This window comes from Astyanax mexicanus, chromosome 22, assembly GCF_023375975.1.
Source record: "Astyanax mexicanus isolate ESR-SI-001 chromosome 22, AstMex3_surface, whole genome shotgun sequence".
Lineage (NCBI taxonomy): Eukaryota > Metazoa > Chordata > Actinopteri > Characiformes > Acestrorhamphidae > Astyanax > Astyanax mexicanus.
The window spans coordinates 34159278-34179277 of record NC_064429.1 but is presented as its reverse complement, the minus strand read 5'-3'; the positions used below and the strand labels follow the sequence as shown (position 1 = coordinate 34179277).

The 20000-nt window shown below is 40.2% G+C and overlaps 1 protein-coding gene across 1 annotated transcript in view; it reads left to right on the top strand.

Moving 5' to 3' along the window:
• The window catches only part of aacs (acetoacetyl-CoA synthetase), a 71018-nt gene that overhangs the window by 27091 nt on the left and 23927 nt on the right, over positions 1-20000 (top strand). Inside the window, exons 9-11 of the mRNA XM_049470588.1 lie at positions 5703-5783; positions 7094-7218; positions 16844-16908. Of these exons, the coding sequence (XP_049326545.1) occupies positions 5703-5783; positions 7094-7218; positions 16844-16908 (271 nt within the window). The remainder of the gene's footprint in view (positions 1-5702; positions 5784-7093; positions 7219-16843; positions 16909-20000) is intronic.

Genomic DNA, 20000 nt, shown 5'->3' with positions numbered 1-20000 from the left:
ACTGTTATCTAGAACTGGACTACATATTATACAAATTATAATGCAATAGAGTTTATTGGTGGGAGCTACTGTTTTTAATGATGCTGTATTATCAGTTCTGCCCACTGGGTGGCAGAAACAGTCCATTTATAATACTGCAGGAGGGCGAAGTGTGCTTCAGGAAAATACACCGGATTAGGATTAGACCTGAGCTCAGCTATAACTTTATAATTATTTACTTAAATAGAAGAAATTTTGACATTTCTTCGTTACTTTTCTCCATACTATGAATCTGTCCGTTGTTCTTCGTATTATATCAGAATTTCATGATGAATGGACCAATAGAAATGCTCCTGAATGACTTTTAAATATTGACTTCTATTCAATCCACTTAAAAAGAATTATTCCCTCTCCTGTAAAAGGGTTTCTCTCAAAAATCATTGATTATCATTGAAAAGTTATTTTATTTTAGTAATTCAGTTCAAAATGTGAAACTCATATAAACCCAGAGTGATCTATTTTAAGCGTTTATTTCTTATAGAAATCAGTCTCTCAGAAAATTAGAATATTATGTAAGAACTGGTACTGTTTGCAGTGTGGGCAGTGTGCCGCAAGTCCTGCTGGAAAATGAAATCTGCATCTCCATAAAAGTTGTAATCAGCAAAGGGGAAGCTGTAAGATATGAAGTGCTGTAAGATTTTGTGGGAAAACAAAACTGCACTGACTTTAGACTTGATAATAAAGCACAGTGGATCAACACCAGCAGATGACAGACATGTCTCTCCAAACCATCACTGATCATCAGTAAATTTTACATTTCATTTAAAGGAAATCAAGGGAGCAGAGTCTGGAGGAAGAGTGGAGAGACACACAGTCCAAACTGCTCGAGGTCTAGTGTGAAGTTTCCACCAATCAGTGATGGTTTGAAGGGGAATCTTAATGAGTGGGTTCTTGTAAATTAGGGAGACGGTGGGATAAAAATGAGAAATAAATAGAAAAAAACAAGGTAAATGATTGTAAACTGTAAGCTATACTGTATATAAAACATACAAAACATAGAACATGTTGTGGTTGTTTACGCACTTTTACACAAACATGACAAAAGTCATGGGACTGGAGCTAATAACATGTCCAGTGACTTTTCATAGACGCCTTATAGTCCGTGAAATACATAAAGTAACTTCCAGCAAGACGATGACCCTAAACATACAGCCGGAGCCACAGTGGAATGGTTTAGATCAGGGGTGTCCAAACTACGGCCCGCGGGCCATTTGCGGCCCGTTTCCTTTTTTGGAGCGGCCCGCGAGGTATTTTAGAAATAGAATGAAAGTTGGCCCGCTGTTAAGCAGGTTTTTATAATGTGAGATTCAAAGTTTGAACGCTAGGTGTCAGAAACGAGCCAAAGAGACTAAAAGCGGAGAGAGTGCGCAGTTCTAGCGCAGAAAAACGGGCCAAAGAGTCTAAAAGCGGAGAGGGTGCGCATTTCTAGCGCAGAAAAACGGGCCAAAGAGTCTAAAAGTTGCCGTGATTAAGGAGTTTGATATTAAGAGACATCATGAAATGAAACATCAATTTGAAAAATCTTAGTTTACACAACACTGTCAAAGATAAAGATAGTAAGTCAAGTAACATAGTGTGTAAATTAAAATAATCAGGAAAAAGTATTATTTAAAGTGGTATATTTCATTATGTGTTTTATTATAGAGTCTGTGGCCCGTGACTTCAAATATATTTCTCCTTCTGGCCCCCAACAAAAAAAGTTTGGACACCCCTGATTTAGATCAATATTTTCAGTCAGTGTTTTTTTTTTTTTTTCTCCTCCCCTTAAGCACTTTTACACAGACATGACAAATGTCATGGGACTGGACCTACTTTATCTTCTTCTGTGACTTTTTTTGTAGAAAAAGCTGTGAAAAATTATGCTAACACACACACACAAATATGTTCAGTATACTTACACTACATAAAGATATACTTACACTACATAAAGATATACTTACACTACATAAAGATATACTTACACTACATAAAGATATACTTACACTACATAAAGATATACTTACACTACATAAAGATATACTTACACTACATAGATGCTTATACTGTATTTCTTGGAAGCTAAATAACACTGCACTGACCTACAATAAATACAGTATGAGTTTCTATGTAGTGTAAGTATATCTTAAGTATATTTAAATTTAAAATATTATTATTATTATTATTATTATTTTGATAGAGTTAACAGACTATGTACAGACCAAATTTTAGTATGCACATATACTGTGTGTGTGTGTGTGTGCGTGTGTGTGTGCACGCACGCATGCGCAACAGTTTTGTGTAATTTTTCGCAGCTTTGTCTGTCGGCTTTAGCAGCATTTGTGTCTAATATGTCTCTCGCCAGCTGGATAATTAGAGCCCTATATGTGTATGAACACACACACACACACACACTCTCTTTCTTTCTGTCTCTCTCTCTTTCCCCAGCTCTATCTCTCACACTCCATGAGTAATTAAGGTTGTGTGTATGAAAACAGTGGCAGGCTGAGGCTCTTAGAGGGCGGATAATTACAGGCCGGGCTGAGCGGAGTGTGTGTGTGTGTGTGTGTGTGTGTGTGTGTGATATCACTGTCAGTGTGAGGAGTGTGATGATGAAGGCCCGCGTGTCCCCCTCTCCACTTGAAAGGACTTCAGAGGAGTAATTAGGGGCGGCCGAGGCTGGACCTCTGCGTATGCGAGAGCATTAAACGGCGTGGTGCAGCAGCATCAGCACCCGGTTCAGGAGTAACTGTGGTGGAACCGGGTTTGTTGTTCTGGTTCTGAACTCTAGAACGTTGGAAGCTGAAGAGCGTGAGGCTAAGGTGCAGAAAATCAGCTTTAATGTGAAGCTGTTTACATCCAAACTGTGTGAATCATGTAGAAATCGCAGTTGTTTTAACAGAAATAACAGTAATTACCCACTACAGCACTACAGGCTCCTCCCACAAATACTATTATTTGTAATGTAACCAAATTTGTAACCAACTGCTCCTGGCTTCTACCAACTGCTCCTGGCTTCTTTTTCAGCCAACCTCACTACTGCTAAAGCTGAATTTTATCACAATAAATTCTGCTCTCTCACAGACTCCCGGAAACTATTTGCTACATTTAAATCACTACTCAACCCTCCGCCTCCTCCTCCGGCTACATGCCTTACAGCTGAAACACTTGCCTCATTCTTTACTGGCAAAGTGGCGGCCATCAGCAACCAGTTTACTGATGCACAATGTAGCAGTCCTACTACATCCTCTAAATATTGATTTCTGAACTTGTTTTCTTTGCATTATTGGAGGTCTGAAAGCTCTGCATCATTTTTGTGTATATTTATTAATAACACTCTAAATGTAGGTATTGTAATATATTATTATACACTGAGGGAGGCGGAGCTACATTACATTATTCGTTATTAGGGTGTATTCATTATTCCCTCAGTGTATAATATCACAATACCTACATTTAGAGTGTTATTAATATTAATATTCACTCTAATAATGAGAGACAAACTGTAGCTCCTCCTCCTTCAGCAGTGTATAATATCACAATACCTACATTTAGAGTGTTGTTAATATTAATATTCACACTAATAATGAGAAACAAACTGTAGCCCCGCCTCCTTCAGCAGTGTATAATATCACAATACCTACATTTAGAGTGTTGTTAATATTAATATTCACACTAATAATGAGAAACAAACTGTAGCTCCGCCTCCTTTAGCAGTGTATAACATCACAATACCTACATTTAGAGTGTTATTAATATTAATATTCACCCTAATAATGAGAGACAAACTGTAGCTCCGCCTCCTTCAGTGTATAATATCACAATACCTATATGTAGAGTCCATTTAGGGTTAGTATATATTAATAAGACTGTAAATAAAGGTATTGTGACATTAAACACTGGGAAACAATGAATATAGGTGTCCTAACACTTTTGTCCATATAGTATCTTAGGCTCCAGAGGTTTCTGCATGTATTGAGTTATAAACTCCACTTTTAACCACCGGTTTTGGAGCTAAACACAGCAGTAATCCTTTAAATCTGCTCCTTTATGTGACAGGTCATTGGTTATAGCTCTCGGAGCTGTCGGGCGGCAGTGCCAGCCTTCTTTTGGTGTTTCCGGACGCCCACGGAAGCGTCGTTATTACAAAATCCCTGATTTAAATGAACTCCTGCGGGCTTTAGTCTTCGTTTGAGCTGCTCTGGAGTTAAACTGTGACTCATGGTTCGCTCTGAGACCCTGCAGAGGAACTTCTAAGCTTCTTCTACTTCTTCAACCACTGGAAAAAAGACTGTACTCCGACATTCCAGAAGATAATAGCTCCTGTCCCATGATTTTTGGCATATTCGCAAGTTGTTTGTTTGCGTGGACAGTTCTAGCCAGAAGCTGGCATTTTGCTTGACTGGGCCATTCTTACATATATGAATACTCTTTGAACTAAAGCATAAAACTGTAGCTCTGGCTTTATGTTTAGGGTCATTGTCTTGCCGGAAGGTACCAAATTTATGGATTATAAGGCGCACTATCAATGAACGTCTATTTCCTGGTCTAATTTTAATACATAAGGCACACCGGATTATAAGACGCATTTTAAGCGGCAATAGTAAGGAACAAGGGTGTCACCATGTTCACCTTCTAATGGGGAAACTGGGGGAAGCGCCTAAGTAATCAAAACTGTAATTATTTAAAAAATATATAGATATTTTCTTTCAAAGTCAAACGAGTGCTGGATGTTAATCTACATAGTTTTCTCTCCTGAAAACGGTTTATTCGAGTGAGTAAAGCATTTCCGTTTATTTATACTAAGCTTAGATTTCCAATATTTTCAACAGCGCGGTTAGCAGCAGAGCTTAGCGCTAGTAAATGCCGCCCGATAGCGCTAAACTGATGAACCCTGAGTGTTCAGATAAGCCAGGGCGCTATCAGCTAGCAGTTTGTCCCATGTAGCTTGTTTTAACAGGAATTTAACATTGAACGGTGAATGAGCTAGTGCTAGCTTAGCATGGTTAGCGGCTAATGCTAATGCTGCTGCTCCAGCCTTGGTGCTGGAGAAACTTCACTGAAAACGCACCCTTAAAACACTGTACTTCAATGAAGTGGCTTTACTGCTCCTTAAAGCAGTAAGGCAACCTGACTGGTAGAATTCATACATACAGTGCAATCGCATTATAAGGCGCACTGTCAATTTTTTTTGGAAAATTAAAGAATTAAAGAAATTTAAGTGCGCCTTATATGACGGAAAATACGGTAAATCTTTCAGGATTGCCATGTATTTAGCTACATTCACTTTCCCATCAGCTCTGACCAGCCTGAAGAAAAGTATCCCCACATCATGATGCTGCCGCCACCATGTTTCACAGTGAGGATGATGTATTGAGGCTGATGAGCAGATTTATTTTTTTCGGTCTGTTACTTAAAATCTCAATAAAATACATTTTTAAGTGTTTTTTTGTGGTTGTATGTTTAAAATATTAAAAAGTACAAAGGAATATAAATATTTTAGCACGACATTGTATATGGAGAGTAACGTACAGATGTAAATTAGGCCTTTTGTACGCAATTTAACCCCTCATTTAGATGGTGCAATGAGTGCAATGACATGCACTAATTGACGGAGCTGATGATTTCAGGCCTATTATCTATGAATTCCTTTTATCTCTCTCTCTTTCTCTCCCTCCCCCCCGCAGGGTACTCTCATCCAACACCTCAAAGAGCACGTTCTCCACGGCAACATGACCAGCAACGATGTCATCATCTACTACACTACAGTAGGTCAAATCGAATGACACGAGAATATATTTAATTATATGTTTCAGCGGCTGTAGAAATAATGGACAACATTTAAGGGTATTGGAATGAATTTGACATGTTTTCAACTATAAATCAAAAGCAAAAACATCTAAGGCAGATTGGTATATCATAAATATGTATACAATATAAGTATAAAAGACACAGAAGTAACTATATCGTCATGCCACAGTTTTTAAATCGGTAATTGTCTGGTTTTTACATGGTTGACCCTTAACAAAGTACAGTCTTATGCAAGTTTACTAAGCACTTATATATGATATATTTAAATAATAAATAGATACCTGTATTTGTTTCATTTATAGAGTTACAAATATATATGAATAGTTTAAACTTTAAAGATCTCCTTCCGCTAAAATAGTTAGTAAAAGAAAATATTCAGAAAAACGAGTCGATCAGGAAAAGCACCATGTCTACATCAACCCGTGAATTAGTATTCATGGCCACGCCCACCTCAGCTCAGGACTGCCCACAGGCAGAGCTGAAGCCGGGCAGCGACAGCATCTCGTCAGATAGGAGCTAAATAACAGCGCTAGGAACAGCATGCAGTTCATTCCTGTGTTATTTGTGCGAATAACACACCAGTGTTTATATACTTTACCCAGTAATTCAGAGCTAAGGAACAAATGGTTAGAATTAGTCTATGGAGGAAAAACACCACCTGCCAAGTACAATAGAGATAGGTAGGTATATGTTTAGAACAGTTCTGTTCACACTAGTCAAAAGTAAAAATTCACCCCGGGGTGGATTTTTACTTTCTGGACCTGGACTACCCACCTCTGTGGGTGAGTATCTATACGTTTACAAAGGATCTCCGGTGAATTTTGTGGATTTTTTTTACAGAGACTCTAAGACTAGGTCAGTGGCTGAACTGCACTTAGCAGGGCATTATTACACATGTTGTAAAGTAACCCATGACGTTGCAAAGACTGTTATTAGTGTAAAAATATCTTTATTTTAAAACATTTCTAACTGTTGTTCACCTTACTAACTCGCACTGCTGCTAGCCAATCAGAGGCGTTATGTTTGCATGTATAAATATTCATGAGCAAGAGCCGAAAGCCGAAGCCCCCCCCCCCCCACCCACTCTTCCACAGGACTAAAGCAGTGTTATACTATATCACCGGAACACTTTTTATTTTTTTTTTTATTTATTTTTTTTTTTTACAAAAAACAGCTCACATGGCATTCTAGGGAAAAAAAGATGGAATGAGACAGTCATATATCATCTCTCTCTCTCTCTCTCTCTCTCTCTCTCTACTTTATGTAGACTGGGTGGATGATGTGGAACTGGCTGATTTCCTCATTGGCTGTTGGAGCTTCAGTGGTTCTGTATGACGGTTCTCCTCTGGTTCCGACTCCAAATGTTCTGTGGGATCTGGTGGATCAGCTCGGGTACGTAAGAGTGTTTTACACACTAATAGTGTAAGTGTAAGAATTGGTTATTTTTTCCTCCTGGGCTCCCTCTAGTGGTGGGGAGTAGAACACACTTTCAGTCCACTACAGGAAATAGAGAACAGCAACAGCTGTACACATGCATTTTTTGACAAGCTGAAGCGAGAGAATCACATGGACTGTTCTGACATTACTGTTTCGAATCCCGGTCATGCAGCTTGCCGTCAGCTGCCGGAGCCCTGAGAGAGCACAACTGTGAGCCTTGTTCTCTCTGGGTGGGTACAGTACAGTAGATGGCGCTCTTCTTTCCCCTCATCACTCCTAGGGTGATGTTGATCAGCACAAGGCTGCGTCTGTGAGCCGATGTATCAGAACCGAGTTGCTGCACTTTCCTCCGAGCGTTAGTGCTGTGATGCTACTTTACCTTCTTGTGTTGTGGCATTGTGGCATCACTAGTGATGGGGGATATATAGCCGAGGGGACAATTGGCCTAGCTAATTTGGGAGAAAATGAGGAAAAATTACCAATTATCAATCGTCAATGTTAACCGACAAGCAAATTGCAATTTTTCGTTCAGTGCAGGAGACCCTACACACACATTTCACAGCTCAGTGCATTGACCTTTAATGAGACATGCCAGACATATATAAAAAAGTATAAAACAAACATATATACACTTTTGTATACTGTTTTATTGTTATTTATCATTATATTACATCATTATATTTGTGGCCTCAGTCGCTCGATCCTGCCGCTTCGCGCTTTATAAAATCAGGAAAATTAGACCGTTTCTGACGCAACAGGCCACCCAACTCCTGGTGCAAGCGGTCGTCATCTCACGCCTCGACTACTGCAATGCCCTGCTAACTGGCCTCCCGGCCCGTGTAGTAAAACCACTACAGATGATCCAGAATGCAGCAGCACGTCTGGTCTTCAACCAGCCAAAACGGGCACGTCACCCCGCTGCTCATTGAGCTCCACTGGCTACCAGTTGATGCTCGCATCAAATTCAAAACTCTTACAATCGCCTACAAGGTGATGACAGAACAGCTCCTTCCTACCTGCACTCGCTCCTGAAGGCTTACGCTACCTCCCGGCCGCTGCGCTCCTCCAATGAACGTCGCCTCGCTTTGCCAAACATTCACACAAAGCAATCCAGACTGTTCTCATACAGAGTTCCCCAATGGTGGAACAAACTACCTTCCACTACCAGATCAGGAGAATCTCTCACTATCTTTAAGAAACTCCTGAAGACAGAGCTCTTCAAAGAGCACTTACTCTCCTAACACCTCTAACTAACTACCTTCCACTACCAGATCAGGAGAATCTCTCACTATCTTTAATAAACTCCTGAAGACAGAGCTCTTCAAAGAGCACTTACTCTCTTAACACCTCTAACACACTAACTACTTCTAACCTCATTTCCTTCTTCCCCTCCTTCACTTCTCTATCCCTTTATTTCCCTTCGACCTCCTTTAAGCCCTATCTAAAAATGGGTTATCTTAATTCCTATTACTTTTGTACTTCATTATTGTAAGTCGCTTTGGACAAAAGCGTCTGCCAAATGAAATGTAATGTAATGTAAAAATACAGTGTTTTAAATGGAATATCTGACTATTCATTGTCTATTTTTTGCACACCTGTGTGTGTGTGTGTGTATCTGTGTGTGTGTGTGTGTGTGTGTGTTATCTTCACTATAATAAAGTCGTCACAGTGAGGTTGGTGGTTTCGAGTGTGTAATTGGCTGGTCATGTGACAGCAACGATCACTCTGACCTTTACATGAGTGACGTGTCGCCATTAAAATGAGAAAATCGTGAGCTGTGATTGGTCAGTGGAGTTATAGTATAGAAGTTATGCGTTATTGAGCTTTATGAGGAGCACCTGAATACCTGAGTACTATATATGTGTGTGTGTGTGTGTGTGTGTGTGTGTGTGTGTGTCTATAAATAAGAGATTTGACTTCCTCAGCATCGCAGAGGTACAGACCAGTGTGTTTTTTTATCTCTTACTAACACACACACACACACACACACACACTGTGTTCTCCTGGCTGGTAGTGAAATGCTTTATTCTTAGCTTTCATTGTCTCTCTCCTTTAAAGAGGTAAAAAATAGAGACAATGCAGCTTAAGGGAATACACACTCGTACACACTCGTACGTACACACATACACACACTCACACACACTTTCAGCTTTCATTAGCTGCCGCGCTTTAGCTGGGGTAGCGATATGCTTCACTCCTCCATCTGGGACTTAAAAACACAGCAGCATCTTTATTTGTAGCTCCATTCGGTGGCCAATTTAAAAGAAACACCTGCTTAATACTTTGTATGTACACTCACGGAGTGGCCACTTTATCAGAAACACCAACTACTACATTGCAGCTGCACTCAGGGAGTGGCCACTTTATTTAAAACACCTATCTACCTCCTTGTAGCTACACTCGGGGAGTGGCCACTTTATCAGAAACTCTTACTACTGCATTGTTGTTACAGTTTGTGAGTGGCCACTTTATTAAAAACACCTACTACTGCATTTTAGTTCTACTCAGGGAGTGGCCATTTTATTGGAAACACCTATCTACCTTCTTGTAGCTACAGTGGGGGAGTGGCCACAATATCAGAAACACCCACTTACTACCTTTTGGCTACACTCAGGAAGTGGCCAGTTTATTGGAAACTCCTACTACCTTCTTGTAGCTATGCTTTACAAGTGTCCACTTTATCAGAAACACCTACTACTAACTTCTTGTAGGTACGCTCTGTGTGGCCACTTTATCAGAAACACCTGCTATTGCATTTATTGTATTTACACTCAGTGAGTGGCCACTTTATTAGAAACACCCACTATTACATTGTATTTACACTCAGGGAGTGGCCGCTTTATCAGAAACACCCACTTACTAGCTTGTGGTTACACCCAGTGAGTGGCCACTTTATCAGAAACACCTACTATTACATTGTATTTACACTCAGGGAGTGGCCGCTTTATCAGAAACACCCACTTACTAGCTTGTGGTCACACTCAGTGAGTGGCCACTTTATCAGAAACACCTACTATTACATTGTATTTACACTCAGGGAGTGGCCACTTTATCAGAAACACCCACTTACTTTCTTATAACTACACTCAGGGAGTGGCCACTTTATTGGAAACACCTATCTAACTTCTTGTAGCTACATTCTGTGTGTGGCCACTTTATCAGAAACGTCCACTTACTACCTTGTAGCTGCACTCAGGGAGTGTCCACTTTATCAGAAACATTTACTACTTAGTGGCCACTTTATCAGAAACACCTATATATATTTTTTTGTAGCTAGAGTCAGTAATTGGCCACTTTATCAGAAACACCTACTACTTAGTGGCCGCTTTATCAGAAACACCTACCTTTCTTTTTAGTAGCTACTACCACCTACTTTGTGTAGCTACACTCAGTGAGTGGCCACTTTATCAGAAACACCTACTACTCAATGGCCACTTTATCAGAAACACTTATCTTTCTTTTTGTAACTACTACCACCTACTTTGATGTAGCTACACTCAGTGAGTGGCCACTTTATCGGAAACACCTCATTCTTTTTGTGTAGGTACACTCTGTAAGTAGCCACTTTATTGGAAACACCTTTCTGCCATCTTGTAGCTATACTCTGTAAGTGGCCACTTTATCAGAAACACCTGCTTATATTGTGGCTACACTTAGTAAGTGGCCACTTTATAGGAAACACCTACTACTGTATTGTAGCTGCACTCAGTGGCCACTTTGTCAGAAACTCCTACTACTAACTTCTTGTAGGTACACTCAGTGAGTGGCCACTTTATTGGAAACACCTATCTACCTTCTTGTAGCTACCCTCAGTGAGTGGCCACTTTATCAGAAACAGCAGCTAGGTGGAACTACAGGAAGGCGTTTCCAATATAGTGGTCGTGGAATGCCGGCAGCGGTATGAATAAAACATGGCAGCTCCTCTGTTTCCTCCCGTGTAAAGCGATTCTCCGCCGCCCCCCCGGATCAGGACCCTTTGATCCTGGCAGATTCATCGGGCCGGACGTTTTAAGGCGGTCGATATTTAATCGGCCGGACATCCTGCAGTCCATGCAAATGCAAAGCGGGAAGACTCGGCGCGGAGGCGCAGCCCCGCCTTCCCAAACCTGCCTCCGTGCAGCGAGTTCCCGCCGCCGCCTCCACTGCCTCCACTGCGCTGTACTGGAACAGGTCGGGGGATTTGGCTCGGTGTTCTGCTCTTGTTTTCCCTCCGCTTAAATGGAGCGGGAAGAATGGAGATGAATCTGAATGGGTTTGGATGCGAGACGGATCAATATAAACGCACTGCTCCAGTTGAGTGCGCTCTATTAGAGTGTATTCTTTATTCTTTCTAGAATTTAAAACAACATTATGTAGCAATTCCACCTTAAATCAGCTGCATTAGAATCGTGCACTCGTCGTTGAAAAAACAGTTGCACCTAGGTTGAATTTGAGTATTTTACACTAATAGAAATGCTCCAAAACACCATTTAATTTTAGTTTTGCTGATTGTTTAAGTGTAGCTGTGAGGAGCTTTTAAATGTTAGGCGTTCTGAGCATTTAGTTTTAGCCATGCAGAACGTTTCATTTTAGCTGTGCTGAGCATTTTATTTTAGCCACAGGGAACGTTTAATTTTAGCCGTGTGGAGTGTTTAAATGTAGCCACGCAGAGCATTTAATTTTAGTCTTGCAGAGTATGTAAATTTAGTGGCAAGGAGCATTTAATTTTAGCCGCTCAGTACTTTTAATTTTAGGCGTGCTGAACATTTAATTTTAGCCGTGCTGAGCGCTTAAATTTAGCCATGCAAAGTGTTTCATTTTAGCCGTGCAGAGTCTTTTAATGTAGCCGTGAGGAGCTTTTAAATTTTAGCCATGCAGAACGTTTAATTTTAGCCGCGCTGAGCGTTTAATTTTAGCAATGCTAAACATTTAATTTTAGTCGTGCGGAGTGTTTAATTTTAGCAATGCTTAAATATTAGGAAGGTTGAAAAGGTTGAAAAAACAGTTGAATCGTTCGACAGGAATGAAACTCGGTGGGTAGTTGTGCCAGAGTGAGTGGCAGGGGGTCATCTTCAGCGATGAGTCATTCTTTTGTCTAGTCACCTGGTTTGATCAAAGGATTGTTTATTGTCATGCATCCTTAAGGCCTTATGTACGATGCCACATCACTTTTCTGCTTCATTTTTGGCACTTGTGAAAGAAACACCTACTACTACATTGTTGTTACACTGTGTGAGTGGCCACTTTATCGGAAACACCCACTTACTACCTTGTGGCTACACACAGTGAGTGGCCACTTTATTGGAAACACCTATCTACCTTTTGTAGCTACACTGGGTGGCCACTTTATTTAAAACCCCTACTACTTACCTTCTTGTAGCTACACTCTGTGAGTGGCCACTTTATCAGAAACCCCCACTTATAACCTTGTGGCTGAACAGATCAATGGCTCTGCAATTGGGTTCAACAACCCTCTGGGCTGGAGAGCTACTAGTCTGTAGCAGCACTCCATCCCATTACACTTCATTTTCCAAAACAGAATTTTTCTTTAGAGGTCAGAAGTCTTTCACCAGGAGGTACACTACCCAAATAGGACAGCTTTTTATAGGACAGCAGGGGGAGCACTTGTTTAAAGCCTTTTTGCCTACTCTTGTGGCAAAACCCATTGTTTTAACACCTGTAATCATTTACCTAGCTGCCGTATTTGAGACATAACTGTAAAAGTGGGCGTGGTCTTCTTTCTTCTTGTGGTAATCGATTGTAATCTACAGATACAGCAGATACACACCAGATTAAAAAGCCCTGAAGTATCACTTTAAGTCCTGCCCTCGTTCTCTGGCGGAGTTTGTGAGGTTCAGAGATGCTCTCCTTGTTTCGGCTTCGGAGAGAGAATGACGTCCGGATGCTCTTCCTACATTCTAATCAGCCAATTACCAGCCTCGGTTCACCACCTGCCTCCAATCATGTGGAAGCAGGATGTTGTCATGGCAGCAGCCCACTAGAGAGAGGCAGCTCACGGTTTCACATCTTTAACTCTTTTTTTCTTTCCTTTTCGTCCAGTTTTTCGTCAGTCTGCGGCGGTGCTATGTTTGATGGATGAATGGTAGTGTTTTTTTCTCCCAGTTTAGTCATTCCCAGTTTACCCATTATGTAGGACTCCCCCCATCATTATCACATGATGTTACCAGCACTGGGAGGATGAAGCCTACTATGGTGTTCTTTTTGAGAAGCTCCATCACCATAATTTGTTAACTGCCTCTAACTATAGCACCAATAGAGCTCAACACGCTTGGAGGAGAACACTAATCGCTAATAGTAAAAGCATTTGATTTCTGAATCTGAAGTTTTTAAGTCTTTTAGAATAAAATTAAATTAAATACGATCTAATGTGAATTTGAGCAGCTTTTAACTAGTCCAGAAAATGGTGAATGTGCAGAAATAAGTTTATAAGTCACTTTAAAAACTTTGGAAACACATCAAATTGTCATTATTGAAATAGAAATGCTCTAAAACAACTTGGTATAAGTTTAAGTCTCATTCCATCATTTTTTCAATCATTTTAAAATGTCTAGTTGTGATCTCTAGTATGAATGAATGCTATGTGAGCTGTTTTTTGTAATGAATATTCATACATGCAAACATATCGCCCCTGATTGGCTTATAGCACTGAGAGGCAGCGAGACTGTCAACAGTTAGAAACATTTTAAAATAAAGACGTTTTTACACTGATAACAGTCTTTACAATGTTATGTTACTTTACAACATGTGTAATAATGCCCTGCTAAGTGCGGTTCAGCCACTGATCTAGTCTTAGAGTCTCTGTAAAAATCCACAAAATCCACCTGAGATCCTATTTAAACCTATGGTTACACAACGAGGTGGGTAGTCCAGGTCCAGAAAGTTAAAATCCACAAAACTCTGGGGTGGATTTTTACTTTTAACTCCACAGAAAAATTCTAACCATTAGTGTTCCTTAGCTCTGAATTAGTGGGTAAAGCATATGTACACTAATGTGTTAGTCGCACAAATAAAACAGGAATGAACTGCATGCTGTTCCTAGCGCTGTTATTTAGCTCCTATCTGACGAGACGGTGCCGCTGCCCGGCTTCAGCTCTGCCTGTGGGCGGTCCCGAGCTGAGGTGGGCGGGGCCATGAATACTAATTCACGGGTTGATGTAGACACGGTGCTTTTCCTGATCGACTCGTTTTTCTTAATATTTTCTTTTACTAGTTACTGCAGAAAATGGAGGCTGAGGAAGATTTTCATCATGTGCAGCATCATAAACAACTGTATTTCACAAAGAACAAGAACAAATGTTTTTCCTTTCCCTATAATTTGCTGTAATGGAGATTTTGGAGTGAAACTTTACTTCAGTCTCCTCTGTCTAGGGAAGACTTTGTACTAGATGCATTTGGAACATGTTACAGAGGAGAACACTAAAAGTTAACAGTTACTGAATACAAATTTTATTGTCTTTCAAAAATGACTGGGACTTTTGACTTTTGATTTATTTTTTCAGTATTATACTTTTTTTGATGCAGCTTATGGGAGATACAAGGTTTTGTTAAAAGTTATGATACACAATATTTAACCAAAAGTATTAATTTAATGTTTTTCCTAAAATTAAGAGGAAAAAAGGAAAAAATCTCATATTCTCAGTTTTTTACTTTTTGACATAATTTAGTTCAGATTCAGTTTCAGTTTCGTCATTGTTCAGTGCAGGTACACTGCAACAAAATGCTTATTGCTATCTTAGACCCCGCTATCTTATTTTTATGTTGAAATTAAGCGTATTAAAAAGAGTCCTCCTGGTTTTGTTGGATTAACTCTACTGTTCAGAGAAGGCTTTCTATTCTTTTATATTCTGTTCTTTCTATTCTTATTTTTGTGGCAATAATATGTACATGTTCTATATATATAGTGAATTCTGCTGCTGTAAATCCAGCAGAACTTCAGGAACTGCTTTCAGGCTTAATAAAACAAGTCAAAGCCACTTTGTCCTCAGATCTGGACGTGGTGAGCGAGGAGATGGTGTCAGGTGGTCGTTTGGCAGGGTCAGATATTGTCCCGCGGTGAGGTTCTGACCCCCGACCTCTGGACGTTTAACCCGAGTGTTTCCATCACTGTCCGTCTGATTGGACCTTCGCCGGGTCAGCGAGGCCAGAGGGATCAATTCCAGCTCTCGGCTCCAATCGATTCGCCCCTTCCAGCATTTCAAAGCACCTGTATCGAGAAAAATAGAATTTTCCTCACTTTTCTGCCGAGTTTGACAGATGACGTAATTCCTATAAGAGTTCCTATAAAAAAAGTCTGTAAAAACCTCCTTCTTCTGTAAAAGTTGACGCTAGGGAGCCCTTTTTTAGCGTTCTATAGGAGAGCCATTAGCTGTGCACTGTGCAGCTGGTTTTATGGCGTGTCTGTGTGTCTTTGCTGTCATAACAACGGGAAAAGTACACCTTGCGCAGCTTGAAACCATGCCAAAGGCATGTTAGGGTACTAATTCACTTCAGAAATCAAGGGTGTGGTTAATTTTGGGCGTAATGTGAAACAAACCAATCTTTATCTTATTATTTCAATTATTTTACTTTGTTATTTATTTTTATTTATGATTATTTTTTATTCTGTATTATATTATGTTATATTATATTATATTATATTATATTATATTATATTGTATTATATTTCATTATATTCTTATGTTCTTAGTTTATTATTATCATTTTACTTTATCTTTACTGTTATCTTTTTATTGATTTTATATTTTATATTTTAATTAGTTTTTTTATGGTCTTATAGAATTTTCTATTTTACATATATATTTTATTCATATATAATAAATGTTGATTTAAAATTAGTTTTTTTCTATTTATTAGTTTTTACTGTTGTATTACTTATTATTTCTAATTTCCTATTAAGTGTTTAAAAATCCCTTTTATATTGTAAAAGCTTGGCAATATTGTAAATGAAGGTCACACTCAATGTTTTTCCGAGTGAAAATAAAGGAAAGGAGGGAAAAAAAGTCACCTTCCTCACATTCCCTTTCACAGTCGTTCATTCTGTTTATTGTTGATACAGTACAAAAAATTGGGTTTGTGCTCTGCTGAGTGTTCAACACCTGTCTTTCCAAGATAGCAATGAACATCTGGCTGTTGACGTCTGTCTAGGTTGTGTTCAGTCAGTGGCGCACCTGTGTTTTCTGTTGTCAAAATAGCAATACGCCAAAAATGTACTCTAACACACCTAATTTCCAGACCAACCATCAGTGTAGATGTATTCAGAAGCACTGTTTCTATTTAAACGATGCAGGTAAAAGATGTAAAAGTATACAGTTGGTGAGGTATAAGATAGCAAAGAGCATCACGACACACCTTGTGCAGGGTCTAATATAGGGCCTATAGGATTATTGTTGGACTTAAAAAGGTTTCTCTGGGCAGTAGAGACAGTAGAGCCAAATAAAGCAGAAATTATTTTTTAATACCCTTAATATCAGAAGAAAAGGGGCATTTGTGAGGAAAACATGTGTAGATGTTGTGTAGATGTTGTGTAGATGTTGTGTAGACGTTGTGTAGATGTTTATCTCGGTGTTGTGTGTCTCTGCAGGATCACTATCTTCGGTACTGGAGCGAAGTGGCTGGCGGTTCTGGAGGAGAGAGACCTGAAGCCCGGTAAGATCTGATCCAGAATCTGTACCAGAACCCCTTCCTCCTCTCCTCCCTCTATTCATCTCTCCATCATTCTCTCACCCAGCGGGACACTAATGATCCTCACATCTCCATCTCTCCGTTCATCACGCCTCATTCATTTCATCCTCACCCTGCTCTATCTCTACCTCTCTCAGTTACTCTCTCTCTCTCACTTTCTCTCTTACCCACTCATCCTCTCTCTCTCTATCCCTCATTCTGTCTCTCACACTATCTCACTTTCTCTCTCTCTATTTCTCTCTCTATTTCAATCTCTATTTCAATCTCTCAATCCCTCTCTCTCTATCCCTCTCTCTCAGTCTACCTCGCTCACTCTCTCTCACACTATCTCTCAATCCCTCACTCTCTATCCCTCTCTCTCTACCCCTCTCTCTCACACTATATCTCTCTCAATCCCTCGTTCTGTCTCTCACACTATATCACTTTCTCTCTCTCTATCCCTCTTTCTCAGTCTGCCTCACTCACACTCTCTCTCACACTCTCTCTCTCTCAATCTGTCTCACACTATCTCTCAGTCCCTCTCTCTCTATCCCTCTCTCTCCATCCCTCGCTTTCTCTCTTTCTCTCTCTATCCCTCGCTTTCTCTACCTCTCACACTATCTCTCTATCTCTATCTTTCACTCTCTCTATCCCTCGCTTTCTCTACCTTTCTCATACTGTCTTTCTCTCTTTCTCTCTCTATCCCTCGCTTTCTCTACCTCTCACACTATCTCTCTCTCTATCTATCTTTCACTCTCTCTATCCCTCGCTTTCTCTACCTTTCTCATACTGTCTTTCTCTCTTTCTCTCTCTATCCCTCGCTTTCTCTACCTCTCACACTATCTCTCTCTCTATCTATCTTTCACTCTCTCTATCCCTCCCTTTCTCTACCTTTCTCATACTGTCTTTCTCTCTTTCTCTCTCTATCCCTCACTTTCTCTACCTCACACTATCTCTCTATCTCTATCTTTCACTCTCTCTATCCCTCGCTTTCTCTACCTCTCACACTATCTCTCTATCTCTATCTTTCACTCTCTCTATCCCTCGCTTTCTCTACCTTTCTCATACTGTCTTTCTCTCTTTCTCTCTCTATCCCTCGCTTTCTCTACCTCTCACACTATCTCTCTCTCTATCTATCTTTCACTCTCTCTATCCCTCCCTTTCTCTACCTTTCTCATACTGTCTTTCTCTCTTTCTCTCTCTATCCCTCACTTTCTCTACCTCACACTATCTCTCTATCTCTATCTTTCACTCTCTCTATCCCTCGCTTTCTCTACCTCTCACACTATCTCTCTATCTCTATCTTTCACTCTCTCTATCCCTCGCTTTCTCTACCTTTCTCATACTGTCTTTCTCTCTTTCTCTCTCTATCCCTCGCTTTCTCTACCTCTCACACTATCTCTCTCTCTATCTATCTTTCACTCTCTCTATCCCTCCCTTTCTCTACCTTTCTCATACTGTCTTTCTCTCTTTCTCTCTCTATCCCTCACTTTCTCTACCTCACACTATCTCTCTATCTCTATCTTTCACTCTCTCTATCCCTCGCTTTCTCTACCTCTCACACTATCTCTCTATCTCTATCTTTCACTCTCTCTATCCCTCCCTTTCTCTACCTTTCTCATACTGTCTTTCTCTCTTTCTCTCTCTATCCCTCGCTTTCTCTACCTCTCACACTATCTCTCTATCTCTATCTTTCACTCTCTCTATCCCTCACTTTCTCTACCTTTCTCATACTGTCTTTCGCTCTTTCTTTCTCTATCCCTCGCTTTCTCTACCTTTCTCATACTGTCTTTATCCGTCTTTCTCTCTTTCTCTCTCGTTGACCCTCAGTCTATCTCCCTCTCTCTCTGTCTGTATCTCTGCTCTATTTCTCTTTCCATTCATTACATCTAATTTATTTCATCTTCACACTTCACTCTCTCTCTATCACTCTCTCTCTCTCTCTCTCTCTCTCTCTCTCTCTCTCTCTCTCTCTCTCTCCCCCTCTCCCCTCTATCTGTATCTCTGCTCTCTCTGTCTCTCACTCTCTCAGTGTCACTCCATCTCTCTCTATTCATTATGCCTCATTCATTTCATCTTCACTCTTACTCTTCCTCTTTTCATTTTGTCTGTCTCCCTTCTTTTTCTCAATCTTTATTCTCTCTTTAATCTCTCTCTCTCTCAACTCTTTCTATGTATTCTCTTTCTCTCTGCTTTATCTGTCTGCTCTCTACCTCTCTCTCTTACCTTTCTTTATTTGTTTTATTTCTCTGTCTATATTCCTTTTTTCTTTTTTACTTTCTTGCTCTTTCTTTTTATTCTGTTCTTCTAGTTTTAGCTCTCTGCTTTCTATATATATATATATATATTCCTCTCTCTCTCTCATTTTAGTCACTTTTCTTTAGTAACATACATTTATTCCACTGCTTTCTCCGTCTGCTTCTGACTCGCGCACTAAGACTGTGTGTGTGTGTGTGTGTGTGTGTGTGTGTGTGATCAGTTGAATGTGTTGAATGAACAGATGAGGGAGAGAATAGATAGCAGCAGTAAATGACAGCAGAGCGGTGGAGCAGGTGAGCAAGAGAGCGATGGAGGAGAGAGAGAGCGCTGCTGTTATATAGGTTAAATCACACTCACTTCACCTCCCCTCAGAGAGAGAGAGAGAGAGAGAGAAAAGAAGAGAGAGAGAAAGAGCAAAAGTTTGGGTACAGCTTCTCAGAATAGATGGCTCTATATCAGAAATCAGAGAGCTGCTTCTACACTTGTTTAGGCACACTAGGGCTGCACGATATGTATCATTTAAGCATCGCTATCGCGATGTGCGGATGTACAAAAGTCAGTTAAGGTGATTAATTGAAACATGTCATGTTGCTGTGTTTTGATTCTTGATACAAAAGAAGTAGAAACACAGTTCTGTCTCTGTGTCTGTGAGAGTGGCAGGCTGCTGCTGCCTGAGAAGGTAGGGAATAAACACGAGGTAACCTCACGCATGGCCTCCATCCACATGGTTGGGCACGTGCTTGTAAACGTAAGCACGTGTGGAAAGCTGTGCACCTCAGTCCAGCACAGTTTTATAAAAGTGCAGATATTTCCAGTTA